This window comes from Nuphar pumila, chromosome 16, assembly GCF_984573655.1.
Source record: "Nuphar pumila chromosome 16, dmNupPumi1.hap1.1, whole genome shotgun sequence".
In the NCBI taxonomy this organism is placed as follows: domain Eukaryota; kingdom Viridiplantae; phylum Streptophyta; class Magnoliopsida; order Nymphaeales; family Nymphaeaceae; genus Nuphar; species Nuphar pumila.
Window position 1 is genome coordinate 4,309,431 of NC_143264.1, and position 21,939 is coordinate 4,331,369.

The following is a 21,939-nucleotide window of genomic DNA, read 5'->3' on the forward strand; positions in this document are numbered from 1 at the left end:
CCACCAAAGTCGAAACCAAACCCGACCCTTTGACACTCCTAGATGTATTCATTCCCCAATGCACATCTCACCTGTTTTTGTACACCAGACTTGAGATATGTGAGAGTGGGCCCACACACACACCTCTATCAAAATAGAGATGTGTCGTGTCAAACTGAAGGCCCAGGATCCGCTGACGTGTGGGGATTGCTGAAGTTTTATCATGGTTGAGACACGTAAGGTTGGGTGGTCGTGTTCTCAACCCGGGGTTTTACGCGTTATCAACGCGGGGTTTTGCCTTGCGAAGAAGTGGGCCCATTAAGTGACCCAGTTCTCAGTAAGGGTTTTCCATTGTCATTATAAAAAATTAGATTGAGATGTGTGGTGACTATGGAATGTAAGTTAATATATGTACAAGCTGACCTGATGGGTTGGCGTAGTGGGGTGGGGCTTGGGTACCCTTTGCCGACAGTTTCGTCATAAAAAAAAGACACCAAGTAACAACCATGGGCCCTTCTACTAAAATACCTCACATGCATGTCCCCGCTACCTGTCTAAGGAATTATTGAAGCTCTGTGCTGAAACAATGGAAAACAACAGAGCTATTTTTTACCAATAAAATGGGCTTGATGATTCAGTCTGGATATAAATTTGTCAATCTTGAAAGTAAAAAAAAAAAAGTAATCACATTCATAACATTACAAAATACGTCACATGAATCCTAGCTACGCCCCTGCCTAAATCCCTTTAGGCGTATCAGTGTAACCTAATTTTATCAACACAAAAAAATATATTGAGAAGTCCGATGACCGTATGTATGGCAGGCTCAGCCAGCGCGACCAGGTCTTCCTGCCCGGTGTGGTTTCTTCGGGTTACAATTTTTTTTTAAAAACAAATAAAAAATGAAAATGAAAAACGAACGAGCTGTCGTATGACAAAGACAGGAGGAAGAGGGAGTGATCAACTTGCAAATGGCGGAGCCCACTGCCTGCGGCTTCTTTCTTTGTAAAGAAGCTGAGAGGAAACAAAAGACGAGGAGTAGGCACACAACCAAGAGGCCTACCTATTTAGGTGAAGCCGAGGAACAGACCCTCTGCAGGATGGCCGAGTTTGTGATCGAGCTTCTGGTGTGCAAGCTTGGCCGCCTTCTTCTAGAGGGGGCTGTCTACCAAAGTGAGGTACGCAGGGAGGTCACATGGATTCAAACCGAGTTGAACCTGATGAAGGGATTTCTGAGAGATGCAGAGGGCAAGGACGAACAAGGGAAGAAATGGGTGGGTGAGATACGGCAGGTAGCCTTCGATGCCGAGGATGTTATCGATAATTTCGTCTTGAAGATGGCGAGCTGGAACAAGAGTGGGTTCTTTTCATCTTTGGAAAGGTATGTTACAATATTATGAGCCTCAAGCAGTCCAGCAATACTCTCTCTCTCTCTCTCTCTCTCTCTCTCTCTCTCTCTCTCTCTCTCTGTGCGCGTGGTGAGAAACCTCCTTGTGAAAAAACTGACCTTTTGGATCATGTTCTTTTAGTTTTTTTTTTTACATCTGACCCTTATTATGTGATATTTAATATAAACTGAGTTTTGGATCATGTTTTTCGAGTATATGTCAGATTTTGCGAGAGTTGATACCAAAATTTTAAACCTCAAAAAAATATATTTTTATGTCAAAAACTATGATCTAAAGGTTGAATCCTACTATTTTGACTGAGGTCGAATTTGGTTAAAACAACTTCCCTATGTGTTCCAACTAGGGGTTCCTTACTCACCAGGGTAGCAGCATTCATGCGGTCATCGTAGAAATTATGGTGCTTGGGGAGCGCTGACACCCATATCGTAGAAACTAAGGGTGGAGGATGCACCCTCTTAATCAGATCACATGAATGTACTCATCATAGTTTGTTTGATAGGAATCGATCATGTATTTTAATATAAAATATGATTTTTCAATCCATGTACACAGCAATTGCTATGGTACTGTGGACGTGCCAACACCCACATCAATGAAATTATGGGTGAAGGCTGCATCTTCTCAATGAGACAGCATGAATTTACTCAGCAGAGTTTGTTTGATAGATCGTGCCTTTTGAATTAAAATATGATTTTTCATGCCATGGAATTTTGGTATATTGTAAGTCATTGAAATTTGAAGATCTTAAAAAACCAACATAAACGACATAATTATATGATCCAAAAACTTATTTTTTACTAAGAAATGTATGTACAAAAAACATATAAACGATTAAGAACAAATTAGTACCGTTGGGTAAGGATGGTACTACCAATGTTATCAGTATTGGTGTGTATCGGCATGTATCATGGGCAGAATTTTGATACAATTCAGGGCCGATTCAGCTAGTTTTTAATAAATATAAAAATATCAAATACTGTTTTTTAATTATTTTAATGGTTTTAACATGTGTCACATTATGATTGACACGTAATAGTTTTTTATTATTTTTTAGCTGATACAGAACGATTTAGCTGAGTATTGGTATCGGCCGATACAGTTGAATCTGCAGCCCAACGCTTCAGGGCCGATACCGATACTGACAACAATGTGTAATATACACAGCTAATTTTTGGTTAGTGGGTGGCCAAAAAATAACAAGGTTAACGGTTAGACATAGGGTACTTTTTTCAAAGGAAAAAATGAAACTGTTTAAGTCATTCTTGGCCAAACATATATAGGGTCCAAAATGACCGACAGATACCTTTGTTTTTTCCCTGACAGTAGTAGCAAAAAATCTCTAGAATGTGTGGTGTGGAGGGGGTTGGGATGATCGTGCATAACACTATGGATGTGGGGCCAGGAGGGATGTAACCCTAAGAAACGTTGTTGAAAAGTCTATGCTCACTTTGGTTTTCAGAAATCAGATCTTGAGATAAACCTAGTTTATCAAAACCTAATGTTGTGTCACCAAAAACGGGGTAACATGACTTATGATTTTAAACAAGCTTTCCAGGCTTTTGGTGTCATCTAAAATGGCTACTTAATTTAGTCCATCATCTGTAATATAATATGTATAGGGAAATGAAACCTACCCAATGGAAAACCCTCCCAAACCTTCTCAATGGACATTTTATTGGTTTTTTGGTATCATTTTCAAAATATTGACCGTACAGATGTGATCTATATGCTTGTTTTAGTAGGAATCAGTTCTTGGAGCATTTGATTCTGATGCATGGATAGGGTTTTATAAGTTTCAAAATCAATGGTATAAATTTTTGTTAAATTTTTTAGGCTCCAAAGACCATTTTTTCTATCCAAAATTCATGATCCAAGTATCAATTTTCAGAATTTTGAAAAAAAAAACAAAAAAATTCCATTTGGGAGGTTTTCATTCCCTATATATATATATATATATATGTGTGTGTGTGTGTGTGTGGGGGGGGGGGGGGGGGGGCGCAGAGAGAGAGTGTGCTGGTTCTGCCGCATTTTCTAGTTCTGCCCCCTTAAGCCCCTTCAAAAAGCACAGTTTTTGGAATTCTTCTCACATCTAACACAACAGATGTGATTTATAGGTTTTGGGAATCTGACCTGTCTATAGGTTTTCCTGTGATCCAAAATCAATGGCTACGAAGGCATCATTTTTTTCTGGGTCATAAAAATATATTTTTCTGTAAAAAAAATGATTCAAGCATTGATTCCCACTAAATAGGGCATGTTAAACACATCTAATGGTTCAGATATATCATAAAACACTTCAAACTATAGGGCCTAACAGGGTAGAACGAGAAAAGAGGGCCTAATATGTTCAGATCTGATATATATATATATATATATATATAAACAAATAAATAAATTATATATATATAATTTATTTATTTGTTTATATATATATATATATCAAAATTACAAAACATTTCAAATATCAAAATTAAGGCCCTGTTTGGATAGGTAAGACCAAGTTTCTCAAAGACCTAGTCATGCCTTAAAACTTTGCTTTTTTTCTGGCCAACCACCGACAAAAAAATAGTTTGACTAGTGTTTTCCTTCTCTATAGGCATCAAATTGGTCCCTTTCCTACCAGTAGTTGGCTGGAAAATGAATGGCCAATTCAAAAATAAAAATAAAAAATCCAGCTTAACAACTAGTCTAAAATGGTGGTTGTGTGTTACTTTGACAAAGTATAACGGGGATGAGAGGAAATATACTTGTTTTGTGGAACGGGGGTAACCTATAAACCGAGTTAGCCATATGAGAAAATTACATCTACCCAGTTTTTTCAAAACATACTTTAAAGAAGGTTTTGCCAAATCTAGTTTTCATTTTGAAACAGGCACCAAACTTTGATTTTTTTGTGAAGACCTGGTTTTGGGTGACATCGGGGCCAAAAGTGAGCACACCAACATAGACCTACACCAAATATAGATTCAGTCGTTGGGTCATAAGCCTTTTGAATGTTGCCCCATGTATTCTCTAATATGCTCTCACTCTCCATCCATTGACTGAAATAACCTCTCTCTCTCTCTCTCTCTCTCTCTCTCTCTATATATATATATATATATATATATATATATATATATATATATATATATATATATATATATATATATATATATATATATATATATATAGTTTCTGAGGTCTGGCGTGGCACAGTTTCTTTCTTCAAGCCATCGTTGCTCTTTACGGGCGGTATCCTTGTCCTTGGGAGGTTGTCTCTTGGAGTCTACCAGCCTGATGAAAGCACGTTTTCCATATCCGTCGTCATTCATCTTTCGGATAAGCCGATGCCAGCAATGGTCACCATGGTGTACGGTCCGCACCGCCCAAGCCATCGGGAGGATTTTTGGGAGGACATGAATAGGATCCTTCTGTCTTTCGGGGACCAACACCTCATCATGGGCGATTTCAACTGCCTGTTGTCCTCCTCCGACTCGAGTAATCCTATCTCTTGCTCGGCTTTTATGCTTGGGTTCCAAAACTTCATTCAATCGAACCAGTTGTATTCTGTTTCGCATCGTGGGGAAGCTTTCTCTTGGTCTAATCGTCGATCTCGACCGTGCTATCGCTTGCTTGACCGCGTGCTCGTCTCCCCGGATCTGATGGCCTCGCTACATGACCTCTCTGTTTGTCTTCTCCCTCCATCTGTCTCTGACCATAGTTAGTTGGTCATCCGATGGGGGCATGGATTTTCTCGCCACATCAAATTCCGATTTGAGCAATGGTGGATCACGGAGCCAGACTTTGAGTTTGTAGTCCGTCTATCTTGGTGTGGCTCGTGCACCGCAAATAGGGCAGTTAATCGTTGTGTGGTTAAGTATCGTCGCTTGTCTCGAGCAATTAAATCATGGCTTATTTCGAGGCATATTAGTAAATTTCAACATATGGAGGATTGGGAGCGCGAGCTGTCGTTGATCCACCAGTCTCTCTCAGACTCGGCCTCCCTGTCGAACTCCGGTATTTCGAGTCTGAATGCTAGATCCATAGAGCTGACTCTGCTATTACGGTCGTGGCGCATGAAAGAGGAGATTCGCTGGAGGCAGCAGTCTCGTGCTACTTGGCTTAAAGCGGGTGACAAAAATACTCGCTTTTTTATTTTGTTGCCTCTCATAGGCATCGAAGGCATGTCATTCCTTCCATCTGCATTGAAGGTGTCTACCATTCGGGAGATCAGGTCCTACCAGCGGTGACTGACTTCTTCATCAAGCTTTATGCCAGAAACCCCTCTGCCGGTGGGTCGATGGGCACGGACTCCATTCGTTGCATCAACCATGTGTTATCAAAGTCTTTGCAGGTGGCCTTTTCTAAAGAGGAAATCTTTGCGGCAGTAACAACTTTGTTCGGATGGAAAGCCTCTGGTTTTGATGGTTATTCTGTGGACTTTTATCGCACCTTTTGGACATGTGTTAAGGGTGATATTCTGAGTATGTTTGTTGAGTTTCACCGTAATAACTGATTACCATCTATCTATCACCTGGTCATTGTATCTCTTATTCTGAAAGACGCTACGTCGGTGGACATAGCGCGGTACCGTCCTATCTCTGTCTTAGGGGGAATCTATCGGATCATCGCCAAGGTATTGGCTACCAGGATGCGCTCTGTCGCTAATCAGATTTTTTCAGATGCTCAATTTGCTTTCATTCCCCATAGACGGCTGCAACATTTATTTATTCTGGCCACGGAGGTGGTTCACTCTCTGAAGTCCAGCGGGAGGCCTTTTTTTACTCTTAAACTTGACTTTCACAAAGTGTATGACTCGATGCACTGGCCTTTCCTCTTTCACATGTTGGAGAACTTTGGATTTGGTCGACGCTTTTCTAATTGGGTGTGTGAGTTTGTCACAAATGCACAATCTCAAGTTTATATTAACGGGACTGTGAGTTCAAGGTTGGGCGTGGTATTCGGCAAGGATGCCTCTTGTCCCCTTTGCTTTTTAACGTTGTTTCTGAAGGCATTGTGGTCTTGCTCAAGAGGGTCGTGGGGTGTGGTTTTATTAAGCCACTCAGAGTTCAGGGGCTTCAGAGCAATATTCTTACTTACGTCGATAACATGATTGTTTTTGGCATTGGATTCATCCCACAAATTTTAAGAGTCAAACTCATCATCCTCTTTTTCCTATCGATGTCAGGTCTCTCGCTAAACAATGATAAGTGTTGCATTTCCATGATTAATGTTACTCCACTTATGCAGGCCATCGGTCAGAAGATCTTTCAGTGTGCCTCCTCGGATAAGTTTTTCCCCTACCTTGGTATGCCGCTTCAGCTCTCACGGATTCCATCAGTTGCTTGAAACGCCACTCTGCAAAAGGTTCATACTAAGATCTCAACCTGGCAAGCCTCCTACCTTTCGATTGTCGACAGACTTACCCTCATTAAACATGTTTTAAATGCGATGCCAGAATTTCTTATGTCTATGTTTCTTATGCCTATGGGGATCAATAAGAAGCTCTCTGAGTTATTGACCAGGTTTCTATGGTTTGGGCAAGGTAATAATACCAAGCGTCACCTTGTGAATTGGGACACTATAAGGTTGTCGCAGAATAGAGGGAGGTTGGGGATTTCAGACTCCAGGTTAAGAAGTATTGTTCTTGTTGTTAAGCAAAGTTAGCTTGCACACCAACTGGGGTCCCCTTGTGCAAATCTCCTTCAGGCTAAATATGGATCGATGGAGTCTTTGTTGGGGGGTCAGCGTGCGATTAGGTCACCCCTTTCGCATCTGCGGAGATTATGGATTCAAGCTTGGTCTGCGGTGTGGGGTGGTGAGGGCGACGAAGTCGCTCAGAGCCAGTTTTTGTGTAGAGCGATCTCCTAGAATGACTCCTTCCGTACTAGAGACACCTACCTTTCTCTCCTTCCGGCATGTATGAATCGGTTCCATACGAGGATTATCTGGGGCAAAGGTCCTCCTGCGAGAGCGCGCTTCCTTTCTTGGCTTATTCTGCAAGACCGAGTGCAGACAGATAGCTTCCTCAAGTCTATAGGTTTCTGTATTGTGAGTAGATGTGCTCTCTGCGAGGGGGCTGATGAATCTGCGCTGCACCTATTCTGGGAATGTCAAGTCTTTCAGAATATCTTTAAGGTTACCTGGAATAAGCCGGTAGTGTGTGTGTGTCAGGAGTCTTTCATTGTGGACCTCTTGTGGGGTCCCCAGCCAGTTTGCAGATGTAAAAGCTGGCGGATCATTTGGAGAACTTGGTTGCTTTCTTCCTAGTGGGTTGTTTGGATGTCGAGCAACAATGCTATTTTCAGGCAGACCCCGGTTAATTTCAAAAAGTTAGTAAATTATATTCTGGCGGATGTATACGCCTCGTTACACATCTTTCTTCCTGATCTTCAGTGCCAATTGCCGCTAAGGCCTCCCCCGGATCCGGACTGATCGCCTTGTTTTTTATTTGTATTTTGTGCTTTTTTGGCTTATGTCTTCTTTGTCGGTATGGACCTGTGTGTTTTGGTTGCCGGTTTCATTGTTTGTTGAACCTGTTGTAATGTTGATATTTTTTATTCGTCTCTCTCTCTCTCTCTCTCTCTCTCTCTCTCTCTCTCTCTCTCTCTCTCTCCATTCAATGACAGTCATTGGGTTATAAAACTTTTAAAATGTTGCCACATGTATTCTCTAATATGCTATCTCACTCTCCATCCATTGACTAAAATAACCGCTATCTCATGTAATGCGAGTGCACACTTTAAGTGTGCTGTCGAGACAAAAGGGGGGTTGTCGTAGTGGGGGTGAAGCCTTAGCTGCTAGACGGGCAGTCAAGGTTCGATTCTGTTGAGCTTCATTTGTCTGCGCAAGCCAAGGCATAGCATAGATCCTGGGAGTAAGGGTCCAAGCTTCAAAGTTTTATGCTGCCTGTACGGCGACCATAGGTATGGCAGGCTAAGCCAGCATTATCAGGTCATAGTGGTGGGTATGGTTTCTTCGGATTATAAATCCAAAAAGCAAAAAGTTTTCTGTTTGGTGTAATCTTGTTTTTTTCTTTTTCAATACAGGTACAGGGGTTTTCCAATGGAGTGGATAGAACTTTACAAGGTGCGGTCTCGGATCGGAAAGATAAAAGACAGGATCGATCTGCTAAACAAGAGTAGTGAGACGTACGGGATCGACATTACTACAAGTGGAAGAGGTGAGGGGAGTCAAGTTAACGATATATTACGAGGGCAGCGAAGGACTTGGGGCCACGAGGAGGACTCCCATCTGGTGGTTGGCAGGGATAATGACATAAATAATTTGGTTGAGTTGTTGGTGGAAGGACAAGCCGATCGTCGGGTTATTTCGATAGTGGGAGACCCTGGGATCGGCAAGACCACCCTTGCAAGAAAAGCCTTCAACCATGACCGTGTCAAGCAGCATTTCGGCTTCTGCGGGTGGGCGTACGTGTCCCCGGACTGCAGGGTGGACGAGATCGTACAGGTTCTAATATTAAATGATGCCGCAGGCGTTAAAAGACCGGCCTTGGAATCTGATTTAGCACGGGAGAAAGAGTTGCAGCGCCTTTTGAAGTCGTCGGGGGACAGATACCTGATCGTCCTCGATGACTTATGGAAACCTGAAGCGTGGGATCTTCTCGAAAAGCTCTTCCCCAGAATCTCCGGAAGCAGAATTCTGATAACCACTCGCAGTGAAGAGGTTGCCAAACACGTAGATTCGCAGAACGAACCGCTACGCATTTCCTTTCTCAGTAAAGCAGACAGTCAGACGTTGTTCTACAACAAGGCATTCGAAACAGAGCAAGCATTTCCAGACGAGTTGAAGCCATTGGTGGATCCCATCTTGGGGAAATGCAATCGCCTGCCGCTAGCGATCGTTCTCGTTGCAGGGATCCTATCACGGAAAGAGAAGAACGCGTACACATGGAAGAGGGAGCTAGAGAGACTCAACTGGCAGCTCAACCATGGTAGCTACAAGATCGCGGACATCCTGTGTTTGAGCTTCGATAACCTGCCAAACTACCTTAAACCATGCATTCTCTACTGTTGCGCCTTCCCTGAAGACTTTGAGATCCCCACCAAGAGGTTGGTTCGCCTATGGGTTGCAGAAGGCTTTGTGCAAGAGAGACGGAGAAAGACATTAGAAGAAGTCTCGGAGGAATACCTGGAGGAGCTGATCGATAGGAGCATGATCCAACTGGTTAAGAAGGGAGCCGTAAGACCCATTAAATCTTGTATGATTCATCACCTTCTTCGTGAGGCCTTGTTGGACAAGGCAAAAGAGCAACGGTTTTTGGAGGTTTACAACAACAACAATCACAGTAGTGAGCCACCAGGAAGCCGTCGAGTCGCTGTCCACGCTGACTTTAAAAACCCCAGTAGCTTCCCACTGAAGCTCCTCCGCTCCTTCGTGGCTTTCTTTCGGAGCCCCATGGCGGACTGGGGGAATCTCATCAAAGGGTTCAAGCTTTTGAGGGTGTTGGACCTTGAAGGCGTCTCCTTCCTAAAAAAATTGCCGAAGGAGATCGGAGAGTTGGGCTATCTCAGATACTTGGGCTTGAAGGGCACCTGCGTCAGGACGCTGCCCAAGTCTGTGAGGCACCTCTACAACCTGCAGACGCTGGATATGAGAACCTTCGACGAAATCCATTTCTCGAGGTCATGGGTTAGGTTCCAAGCAAAGGATTTGGGAAGGATGCAGCAACTGAGGCACCTGTACTTCGGACGCAGGATGGGCGCAGCTGTGGAGGTTCCACGTTGCTTCTTGGGAGAGGGGGCCAAGGAAAATCTGCAGACTCTAGCCTTCATCAAAGCTGGTGGGTGGATCGAAGAGGGCTTGGCCAAGTTGAAAACCCTGAGGAAATTGGCGATAAAAGGCGTGACGAGTGCCCACGAGGATGATATTTTGAACTCCATCGTGAAACTGGAGCACCTGCGCTCCTTATACCTGCAAGGGGAGATGCTGCCTTCAGAGATGCCCAGCCATCAGGCAGTTGCCAAGGTCTACCTGCAAGGAAGACTGCAGAAGCTTCCGATCGCATTCTTTGGAAGCCTTTCCAAGCTCACTCTTGAAGGCTCCTTCTTGGAAGAGGACCCCTTGTTTGCACTTCAAGGGTTGGAGAGGCTTCGGATCCTACGATTGTGGAGGGATGCGTTCATTGGTGAGGAGATGAGATGCTCGAGAGGAGGATTCCCCAAGCTCGAGGTGTTGGAGATATGCTTACCATCCTGGAAGATATGGAGCATGGACCGTGGGTGCTTCCCCTGCCTTCGGCATTTGATCATCGAGGATTGCGAGTCCCTGCAGACGTTGCCCGAGCAGCTGAGCGGCATCACAACCCTTTGCCAACTGAAGCTGGTTAACATGCCCACAATGTTCACTAGAAGGTTGATGGATAAGAAGTGCGATCAATGGAGGAAAGTCGCGCACATTCCCTCCATCTTCGTTACCACGTAAGTGATCAACAAACCGCAAGCTCTCTCTCTCTCTCCGATGGGTATTTTCTCATGTCTAACACCGTAATATATATATATATATATATATATATGAAAATGGGTCCGTGCTAAACCGCGTACTAAATGAGTTTTTCTGGGTCAGCTCTGATCTTTGTACATGATTTTATAGGGGCGTTTGATTCCAACCATAGTGACAAAAGTTTTTATCGGTAATTTCTTGTTTTTCAAAAAACTCGTGAGAAATTGAAAAAAAATAATAAATCTCTCATTTTTTTGGGCAAAATCTCGGCAATAAAAAATTAATTAAAAATATAAAATTTATTTTTATAAGAAAATATTAATAAAAATGATTTCAAAATAAAAATATAGGATTTTTTTGCGAGAAATAGCCGTTTAAAACATAAATATTGTGTTTAAATCGCGGCATTTATGTTTTTTCATAAATCTTGCGATATTTTGAAAATCTCACGAGAAATTGCCGTTTTAAACTTTTAGGCAATTTCTCGCGATATTATCGCAAGATTTTCATAAATCTCACGATATTTGTCACACTGATTCCAACACATGAGTGGGTTTTTATAAAGTTCAAAAAATAAACGGTTCAAAATATTTGCAAATTTTAGAGGCTCCAAACATCATTTTTTTCAAAAAAAACACATGATCCAGGTGTGGATTCTTAGTAAATCGACCATGCCCAACACATTTATGAAGAAGCCCCACCAACCCATTCAGCACGTGGTTTAGCACCAAATGGGTTTAGCACGGAACCATATATACATATATCTATAATGTGTTCCTTGTGCTACTTTTTTGTTAGGTCTTGTTAGCCCCTTGAAAAATATCGCAGTTTTAAGTATTTTTTTCTCATGTCTAAAACCGTACATATGATCTATAGGTTTTGTTTAGTGGGAACGGGATTTTGGATTGGATCGTCGGAATCTGACTTATATACAGGTTTTTTCAGTGATCTAAAATCAATGATTATGAGGCTCAGAAAAACATGTTTTTTCATCAAAAAAACATGATCAAAGAGTCTATTCCCACTAAATTGAGCATGCTATCAGATCTATTATAAAACACTTAAAACCTATGGAGCAGAACGGGAAATGGGGCCTATTATGTTCAGTTCTCTCTCTTTATATAAATATAGAGCGAGAGAACTGAACATATGGGTCCGGTCTACATCAAGTCAACCATTCCATGGCCGGATAGGATCATAGATCAGTTTGGAATTGGGTTGGGTATATATATATATATGGTCATGCATTATGGGTCTGGTCGACATCAGGTCAACCATTCCATGGCCAGATATGATCATAGATCAGTTTGGAATTGTATACAAATAAATCTGGGTCTATAGCTGTTGAGTTTTTTGGTTTGATCGGGAATGAAGCGAGTAGGTTGCCAAGTGGCATGGGTTCACAACCAGTCCGATAGGTGAAAATTGAGATGAAACCTAACAAAACTTTAGTGTTTATTAACAGAATTAGAAAAGTATCGTATAGATAAATTCATACAATTAGTAGGAATACGAATGAATTCATAAAAGTTTAAATCGGTTCAGGTATAAGGCTGTCAACGGGTTGGGTACCCGACCCACAGCGTATAATCAAACCCCTTCCAAATAACATATTGCCGGGTTTGGGTTTTGTCAGGTCACAAAATGGAATCCCAAACCGGAAGCGGCATAATTTCAGAAATTGATTTTTACTGAAAATACATATAAAACACTTGAGTCAGGTCAGGTACCTAGCAAAAAATCATAAACCAAACCCGGCCCATATATTAGTTGGGTCAGGTTTGGGTTGACCCCAATATTTTTAGGATCAGCACTTTTCATTACCATACCTGAAGATTCACGTTCGGGGGTACCCGGTATAAACCCAACCCATTGACAGCCCTAATATAATCGATTAATTTTTTTAATCATTCAATTCAAGTATGAATTAGTCGAGTCCTTGTCGGTTCACGTACAAATCGGACATAAGGTTTTGTTTGGGAACTGGTGGTCACAGGGAGTTTATGAATTTGAAAAAGTGGTAGCTGCCAACTTCTGGAATTGACAGCTAATAACTGTAGGAGGCCGTAAGATTTTAGTGCAAATACAAACGGGGAGACTGGTAGCTTAGTAAAAAAAAATCTTTTTAAAGGCAAGTTGAGACTCCTACCAGATATCTCTTAAGCCCCCATGTGGCAGAGGGATTCGAACCTCGGCCTTCAGCTTGGAACAGGACCCCGCTTACCACATGGGATACCACCTCGGTGGTAGCTTAGTAAAATTTTGCCAATAAATAAACTCCTAAATTGAATTCGGATATATACATGTCTCGGTAGAAATTGGTTTGGGGACAGTTCGAGTGTTTATCTTGAAGAACCAATATGATATCAGTTTCTAGCCAAGGAACCTGGGGAGGGCGAGCTACGCCCTCTCTTTCTTTGCAAGCCTACTATTAGAACCAACATCGGCTCCGCATGACTAGTAAGAGCAGTTAGTGCATGTCACCTTGTGTTGGGATGTTGCAAGTTGGAATCCAAATGGTATAATTGTATAACTGGTATGGGTCGGACTAACCCCAGCTTTCTCTGTCAAAAAAAAAACTACTATTAGAAAGAGAATAGAGAAACCTTATAGGAATTGATCCATGGATCGATTCAGACAACGTGAGGACACTCTCCCCACAATGGATGACTCATCAGATCTTAAATTTTCATGCACAATATCTAACCAACTACCTGTCCATGTCTAGTATCCAACCTAACTCATGGGTGTTTTAATTATAAAAAGGTCGGATCAGGTCTAATCAATTTGGTTTCTTGGTTGGATTCAGGTTTACACAGCCCAGTCCCACCCTACATAATACACCTCTAACAAATCTGCATTTTTGTTTCATTTTTAAGGTCTGTAGAGCATCACTCTGGAGTGCTTTGAGGACAATCATCAACTCCCTACTACAGTGAAGGGTAGTAACCATAAGCTTGGCTTTCCCTTTTCTTTTTTCTTGCTACTAAATCCAGGGACAGGCTCCGATCCTTATTCTAAACTTATTTTTCAATTGCTACAGGTCCTCAGAAGGTTCGACACCAGTCCACAGCAGGAGATTCCATCCATCTGCCTGATTCTCAGAAGGTTAGCCTGTAAGATTTCACTGCTCTCTGATTCTGTCTCTGAAAGTGTAATGTGGAGGTATCAGAAGGTTAGCTCATTAGACATGGAAGCCCATTCGTGGTTTGTTTTAGAATTATTTTATGATGATGATCTGGGATTTGGACACCTATATATATAATGATGTTTTAAATTTCTTGAGATTATTGGACTCCTATATATGCACCCCTACAAGTAGACAACGCTGACAAAAGACATGGATATTGATGCAGCAGCATATTTATAACCCTCCCCTGGCAGATGAGTTGCAATATGATTGCATAAATATTTGTGCATTAATCACCTGATCACCCCTTCAATTTTGGGGACAGGCCTGTCAGGTGTGGGGGCCCAAGACCTGATGGAGGGCGATCGGGTGCTTAATGCACCATTTTTGTGCAATCATATTGCACCTGATCCTGACTCTTTGAGCGGAGATGAGATAGGAAATGGGAATGAAAATGGGTGATGAGAGTGGAGTTGACAGCTACGTCCCCGTGAAGAGTCCCCGTCAAGATGGAAGCTCCGTTTGGAAACTGGCAGTCGGATGAAAATTATGGATTTGAAAAAGTGGCAGCAGCTACCAAACTCCATTCTTTTGTGTAAATACAAAAGAGAGAGGACCTCACTTCCCATCCCAAATCCATAAACACCCATCCCGGCTAACAGCTGTCAAACGTCCACCACCAAGGTTTTTCTATCTATTGCATTACCAAACAGTGCCGTAGTTGAAGAGGGAAAATCAAAAGCAATTTCCACTACCATCACCCAAATCCGAGTTCCCAACCAGCAGCAGGGATAAGCGTATTAAGTGAATCCCCAAGTCTCTCTCAAATCAAGCTCCTAAACAGAGCCTTTAACATGTATGGAAATACTACCGGCAACCAGTGACAAATATCACGAGATTTATGAAAATCTCTCGCAAAAAAATTGCCTGAAAGTTTAAAACAGCAATTTCTTGCAAGATTTACAAAATATCGTGAGATTTATAAAAAAACATAAATACCACAATTTAAACACGATATTTATGTTTTAAAGGGCTATTTATCGCAAAAAAAATTTATGTATCTTTATTTTTAAATAATTTTTATTAATATTTTCTTATAAAAAATATTTTTTATATTTTAAATTAATTTTTTTATTGCCAAGATTTTGCAAAAAAAAAATGCGAGATTTATGGATTTTTTTCAATTTCTTGCAAGTTTTTGAAAAACAAGAAATTGCCGATAAAAACGTTTGTCACTACGCCAGCAACAACTGATCCTTTCAATGCCAATTGGCGCTCAAATGCCTATGCAACAGAAGCCGGGTTACAGTGCCCCCCATGTGGCATCTTGCAGATAAACTTGAGAAGATTCACAACACCATACAGCCAAACACAACGCATGAAACACGAGTAGAATTGCAACACAAGGCGATGCAACAAATATCTGTGGATACTTCAATGGACGATATAATGCTTTAAAAAAGGCGATATTTTCAAAACAGGTGATATTACCTATTCTGAAAATATCAAATTCTTACCATTATATCAATGCAATAAGAAACATTTTATATTATTTATGCCCAAGATTTTGCCTCGCCCAGATTTTCCTAATAACAAAGCTTGTGACATTGACAAGAGGATTTCAAAGACTGCCTAGCAAAATTTGGAAATACATTGCTTCACGCAGAATCTTCAGTATGAAAGAATGCGATGTGAGAGTGCTAAGAAGACTAAACACTAATAACCAAAGAAAACTCAATCATAGCTCAAGGAACAATATCCAAATAGGAGACAGAAAGGCAATAGTTTTCAGTAGGGACAACTCATGAATGCCACGGAGTTGATGGCACATCACCGGTTTGAAACCCACCCGGACGGGCATCTTCTGCCACAAGACCAAAGTTGGGTGTACTCACCGGTGGACAAGGGGACCTATTGTTTATGCCAATGAACTCAATAAGTGAGGCAGTCTCCGCCAATTACCTAGATTGCCTAAACAAATCACCAAAGAAAATGCACATGGGACGTTTGCCCCGGAAATAATAGCATCACCAGCAAAAAGAATCGAGATAAATAGGTTCATGACTAGAGAAACAACAAAAGAATGGAAGTCGCAGATACCATCGAATCTTGTGATTCAAATAATTTGAAGGATCTTCACTATGATTGCATCTAAAGATGCCGCTCAAAAGCAGCTAGAGGGACAGTACTATCCAACAATGATCATCCTAACAGCACATTTAGCAATAGGATGAACAACCAGAACTTAAAATCAAGCACATTGACATGATGCAACTTGCATGAAACGACTTATTTTAGAAATCTGAAAAGGATGGGGTAGATTTTGGGAAAAATCTTTCAAACCTCAGGCAGTGGTTGGGGCCTACTACTTCACAAATCTAACAGTGCAGTTGCATATTCGTTTTCTAGGCACATCTACAAGATATCATTGCTTTTCATCAAATAAGCATTTCCAAGTCTGGACCACGAAGATCTATGCATAGCTAGAAGACTTGAGAACCAGTACACTTGGATACAAACATAATCCCCCATAATTCAATGAAGGTCAAAAGCACTAGAATGGGTAGCAATTTGGAATAGTAGTCTAAAACTAGAATCTATAAGACATGAACAGAACCTATTTATGTTTATGTTTAGAACGCATGACAGCAAAGACCAAATTCAGAGACCATTCCATAAAACCAACCAAAGAAGCTAACAATCTAAAAAGAACATATAAATAGAAAACACAAGATGACAGAATGTTTGTAGGTCTCGTTAAAAAATACAACAACATGAACCCTATCTGAGATCTTTCTCAGGGGAGATCCGATTCATGATCTGCAAAATACAGTGGATTCATGGAGAGATCTAGTATTTTTCTGGATTTTTCTGATAAAAATTGCAATCTTTCAAAAATCTGGTTTTACAGACCATTGCATCATGTATGTTACAGGTTGTCAGAGCCTTTGATCAACTTAGGTCGATCGTGGCTCATAGCCTGTAAGTCATATGTTCAGTCTGTCAAAAGAGGAATTGATCATCATGATGTCCTTTGTCATTTCTCAAAGTTTCGGGATTTAGGATTTAGAGTTCTTTCTTTCCTAGATTTTAAAAGTTTACATGCCGATTTCCTGTTATTATAGTTTCATTAGATTTAGGGGTCTGATAATCTAGTGTGTCCTCTGCAACCATAGGTCCAATGGCAAAACTATAAAAAGTGGATATGCTTCTCTGTTTGTCTGCAATTCTCTTTTAAAATTTTAAGAATTTTGGTTAGTGTTTACTATTTTTTCCCTAATTTTTATGAAAGCTTGTTAGTTTGCCATCAATTTTAAACTCATCGGATTCTAATCGATATTGTCGGAGTTGTAATTCTTCGACCATAGGTTGAATCCTAAATCCATAAAAGGCAAAACTCATTGTCTAACTGTCTACTGTCACCTTGTAAAATTTGGTGAATTTCTATGATAGGTTAGTACCCAAAATCAGGTTGTCATTAGAGCGGGTACATACTTATAGGCAAAATCAAACATTTTTAGAGTTTTTTTATTAATTTGATTTTATTATATCAAAAAAAATAAAATGATCAATATGATTTTAAATAATACCAAAAGAAAAGAAGGTTTTTTTTTAAATAATACAAAAAAAGTGATTTCATTATTCTCTTTCATTTTTAGGGTCAATATGATTGTTCAAGCCAAATTTGGTGTGATTTTGAGTTCAATTGTCATGTGTGTTAGTTAAACTGTTAAAAGAAAGGCAAAATTCATGCGAAATTTAATGTCTTGGCGATATTTTTGCAATTTTAAGGTTTTAGCATGCATATAATCATATCATATCATCTTATGTTTGATTTTAATCTCATTTGCATTCATTTGAATTTCAAAATTCTCATTTTTACAAAATTTCTTTCTAAAAACCCTAATTTCAAAGTCATAGTCTTGTTATCAGGGGCATTTTGGTCACTTTTACCTCAATTTCGATTTTTCAAACTTTATTTTCATATTTTTATACATTGACATCTTTTATTTCTCATATTTATATCAGGGAGGTATGAATCATGGTTTATATCTGGATAAAATATGATAATTTCCCGATATTGTCGGATAAATCTAGAAAAACCTACATATTTGTGCTAACTCATTTTCTAGTTTTGCAGGGATAGTCAGAAGGAAGATTTTACTTATTTTTCTTTTATTTTATTGATGTAAAAGCAAATGTAATATTGGAATAAGAGTTACATTTCTGCGTAGAATAAGATGTATTGCATATAGTTTGCTTTCGTAAATTCTGATATCTGATGAATGACAATTTATGCATTTTCTAAATCCAGTATGATTGACACGAATGGCACGCGCACGATATTTTAGGGAGTCGACAAACTTGGTGGAACTCGTATTTATGGTCATAGTCAGAATACTAATGAGACCCAGATTTGTCATCTTCGTATTAGCCACATTCAGCCCACACTCTTAGGCTATTTTGAAATCTACTACATTTCTCAAATTCTTCAGAAAATATTCTTTGAATTTACATTCATTCATCCATTCATTCATATTGGCTAATTTGCATCATAAAAGCATTTCAAAGAGCCAAAACCTCTTTTATTGATTTATTTCAATAAGAAATTGATTTTCTCAGAAAGAATATTCTGGTTATTCCAAAAATTGATTTTCTCAAAAATCTTTGAATTACCTCTGAAATTGGATTTCTCAGAATTCTCAAATCTTCGTTAGAGATCAATTTTCATTTCAACAGGCAAGCTTCAAAGTGATCCATGATTTCTAAGGAATTCCTTTTTCAAACATCAAAATCAAACATCATCTTTTCAAAATGTGCATTTTTCAAAAACTTTATAGCACATGCCTGATTCTTTGTGTAATTAGAAAATAGAGCGTGATTTAGATATTTAAGCCTAGTTGAGCACACTTTTGATCATTGGTTCAATTACCTCTGGTAAAGGCGTCCGGAACAGTTGAATCTCGTACCGACAAACGAGTCTTATTCTATAAAATTTTCTCGCAAATTTCAAAAATGGAGGCGAGTTATTTTCAAAAATAATTTTCAAACTTTGGTCGAGTTTGACTCGCAGAATAGTTTCTCTCTCTCGTAGAGGGAGAAAAAAAATTGCAATGATAACATTGATTTAAAGTGAGTTTTTCTTTCTTTCATTATATAATAGATCATGGGATGTATTTACGGGTGTCAATGGGCCCTATAGGCTTCGGGTATGGTGATAAATAAGAAGACTCGATTAAGACCTGGGTCTAAACCCGAAGGTCCGATTAATACATGGGCCCAGGTATAATTTGTGAAATTTTAAAAGAGACCCAAATTCCAATTAAGACCCACAATTTTTCACTGCAAAAATGATAAAAAATATGGTTTTACAAGGTATGGTACAGGTTTGATTCATGTAGTTCTTATATGGTCCAAGTATGGTTTTTCTTGTAGTGAAGTACCCAATTAAACCCAAATCCGAACCCGATACCATACCCGCTGATCTAAGTCTGGTTCCACCAAGGTCCAAACTAAAATCGACCCATTGACACCCGTAGATGTATTCAATCCCCAATGTATATCTCACCTGTTTTTGTACACCAGACTTGGGAAGCAGATCAGGTCATGCTGAACATGAGCATTTTTGCTCATGGCGACATTGTGGCGGTCTGTTTGCATTTTGGATGAATGTCATGTGGTTTTGTTGACTTTTGAGCTTTTTGAAATGCAAATCGGATGGCCACGATGTCGGCATGAGCAAAAACGCTCATGTTCAACATGACCTGATCTACTTCCCCAGACTTGAGACATGTGAGAGTGAGGCCCACACACACCTCTATCCAAATAGAGATGTGTTGTGTCAAACTGAAGGCTCAGGATCCCGTTGGCGCATGGGAACTGCTGAAGCTTTATCACGGTTGAGATACGTAAGGTTGGGTGGTCGTGTTCTCAACCCAGGGATTTACGCGTTCTCAACCCGGGGTTTTACCTTGCGAGGAAGTGGGCCGATTAAGTGACCCAGTTTGAATAAGGGTTTTCCATTGTCATTAAAAAAAATAGATTGGGATGTGTGGTGACTATGGAATGTAACTTCATATATATATATATATATATATATATATATATATATATATATATATATATATATATATATATATATATATATATATATGTACAAGCTGACCTGATCAGTTCGGGTTGGCGTAGTGGGGTGGGGCTTGGCAACCCTTCGCGGACAGTTCCGTCATAAAAAAACAAGGACACCAAGTAACAACCATGGCCCTTCTACTAAAATACCTCACATGCATGTCCCCGCTACCTGTCTAAGGAATTAATGAAGCTCTGTGCTGAAACAATGGAAAACAACAGAGCCATTTTTACCAATAAAAATGGCTTGATGATTCAGTCACGAAACAAAAAGTTTTCATCATATAAATTTGTCAATCTTGAAAGTAAGAAAAAAAGGGTAATCATATTGATAATTTTAAAACATTACAAAATACTTTCATTTTATGGCTATTAAGGAGGAGCAAAACATTTTGGAGAGAGGGAAAAGAGAGAAGGGGTAGAGAGAGAAAGCATTTCTAAATAGTAACACATTAATTTTTGAAAAAAAATACAAGGTGCCATGTAACTCTTTGTTTTTTTGTTGAAACACTATGAAAATTCCTAATTTTTAATCACATTTTCAACTCACATGGCAATAGTATCTATTAAGAAAAAGTTATAAAGCTTCTAGTTTTTTACACATAAAAAACAGCATGTCCCTAAATCCCTTTGGCGTATCCGTGTAACCTAATTTTATCAACACAAAAAAATATCTTGAGAAGTCCGGGTGTTGCACTTTTTTTTTTTAACGGGCAGTCAAGGTTTTATGTCCAAGTGCATGTCAGGAGAATTAATATCTACTTTGTGTCGTGAATATCATTAAACAGTTAAATATGATCAGAGTTAGCCTTAAAACCCTATAATGGGGCTTGACTTGGCTCTTGTACACTTCTCTCATCACTTACTCGTTCGGACAACTACGAATTGATTAAGTCGAAATTTAAATATAGTTGAGCATGATTGACAGCTAGCGACCGAAGCCCCCGAGTGAATGTCGACAGCTGCTACTATAACCGTCTTAAGGTAGCGAAATTCCTTGTCTGGTAAGTTTATATCAGCACAAAAGGCATAATGATCCGGACACTGTTGCGGAGAGAGGCTCAGTGAAACAGACATGTCCGTGAAGATTTAGACTACCACATGGATAGAAAGATCCTATGAAGCTTGACTTGAATAGGGAGTGATTTGACTTCGACTTAACCATACTCATACTCGAATTAAGAATAATCCTACTTGCAAGAAACAACAACCAACCCGTGAACCCAACTAGGGTGATCTTTGGGACCAACTTGGTCATTCTTCCGTCGTCTTAGCCATGAAAGAATTTTTACTTTATTGGTTATAAAAGATTGAGAGGAATCAACCATATCCTTTGGTTAAACTGAAAATATTTTAACGCCCAACGAGATACATTGTGCATGTTATCATAATCATCACTTCTGATAAACTTTAACATTTGGACCATGGAAGGGGGAGACCCTTCCTTTCCTTATATCAGACCAACGGTAACTATTGGTCTCAACTTGGGAGCTGGTGTTGGATATTAGAGATGGGAGAGGTGATAAGAGTGGAGATGAAGATGGGCTATGAGCTTAAGTCTTGGCTCCCCAAAGGAGCAGCAGTGACAGAAGATCCAATGAATCCACCGGTTGTCAGTAATTAGTGGTTACAGCTTGAATACCACTGGTTCACCAACTGACCTAAAATCAGTTATCCTTGACTTGACTCTTAATAAGGACACTTCACCTATCATATTGAATGTGGCTAGTGGCTCATCTAGGCTTTGCTTAGAGAGTCTGAGGGGGATAGCTCAACTGGATATCAATGAGTTTGGTTCTAGTGTGAACACTGAACATATAAAAAAAGAGAGGTTCTCTTTTTTTTCTTTTT

The 21,939-nt window shown here is 39.9% G+C and overlaps 1 protein-coding gene across 1 annotated transcript; it reads left to right on the forward strand.

Annotated features, from left to right (window-relative positions):
• The first annotated feature begins 1,018 nt into the window (after positions 1–1,018).
• On the forward strand, positions 1,019–14,114 carry LOC149812721 (putative disease resistance RPP13-like protein 3). The gene is made up of 4 exons (XM_089990688.1): positions 1,019–1,360; positions 8,417–10,807; positions 13,709–13,771; positions 13,873–14,114. Exons 1-3 carry the CDS (start codon positions 1,080–1,082, stop codon positions 13,737–13,739), a joined length of 2,703 nt encoding a protein of 900 aa, XP_089846814.1. The 5' UTR covers positions 1,019–1,079; the 3' UTR covers positions 13,740–13,771; positions 13,873–14,114.
• Positions 14,115–21,939: the final 7,825 nt, after the last annotated feature.

What these genes read in the sequence shown, in the direction of transcription:
- LOC149812721 (XM_089990688.1), top strand. Translation starts at nt 1,080, where the DNA reads ATGGCCGAGTTTGTGATCGAGCTTCTGGTGTGCAAGCTTGGCCGCCTT. An exon ending in TTCTTTTCATCTTTGGAAAG is followed by an intron (nt 1,361 to 8,416) that starts GTATGTTACAAT and finishes TTTTCAATACAG; the next exon opens with GTACAGGGGTTTTCCAATGG. An exon ending in CCCTCCATCTTCGTTACCAC is followed by an intron (nt 10,808 to 13,708) that starts GTAAGTGATCAA and finishes TTCATTTTTAAG; the next exon opens with GTCTGTAGAGCATCACTCTG.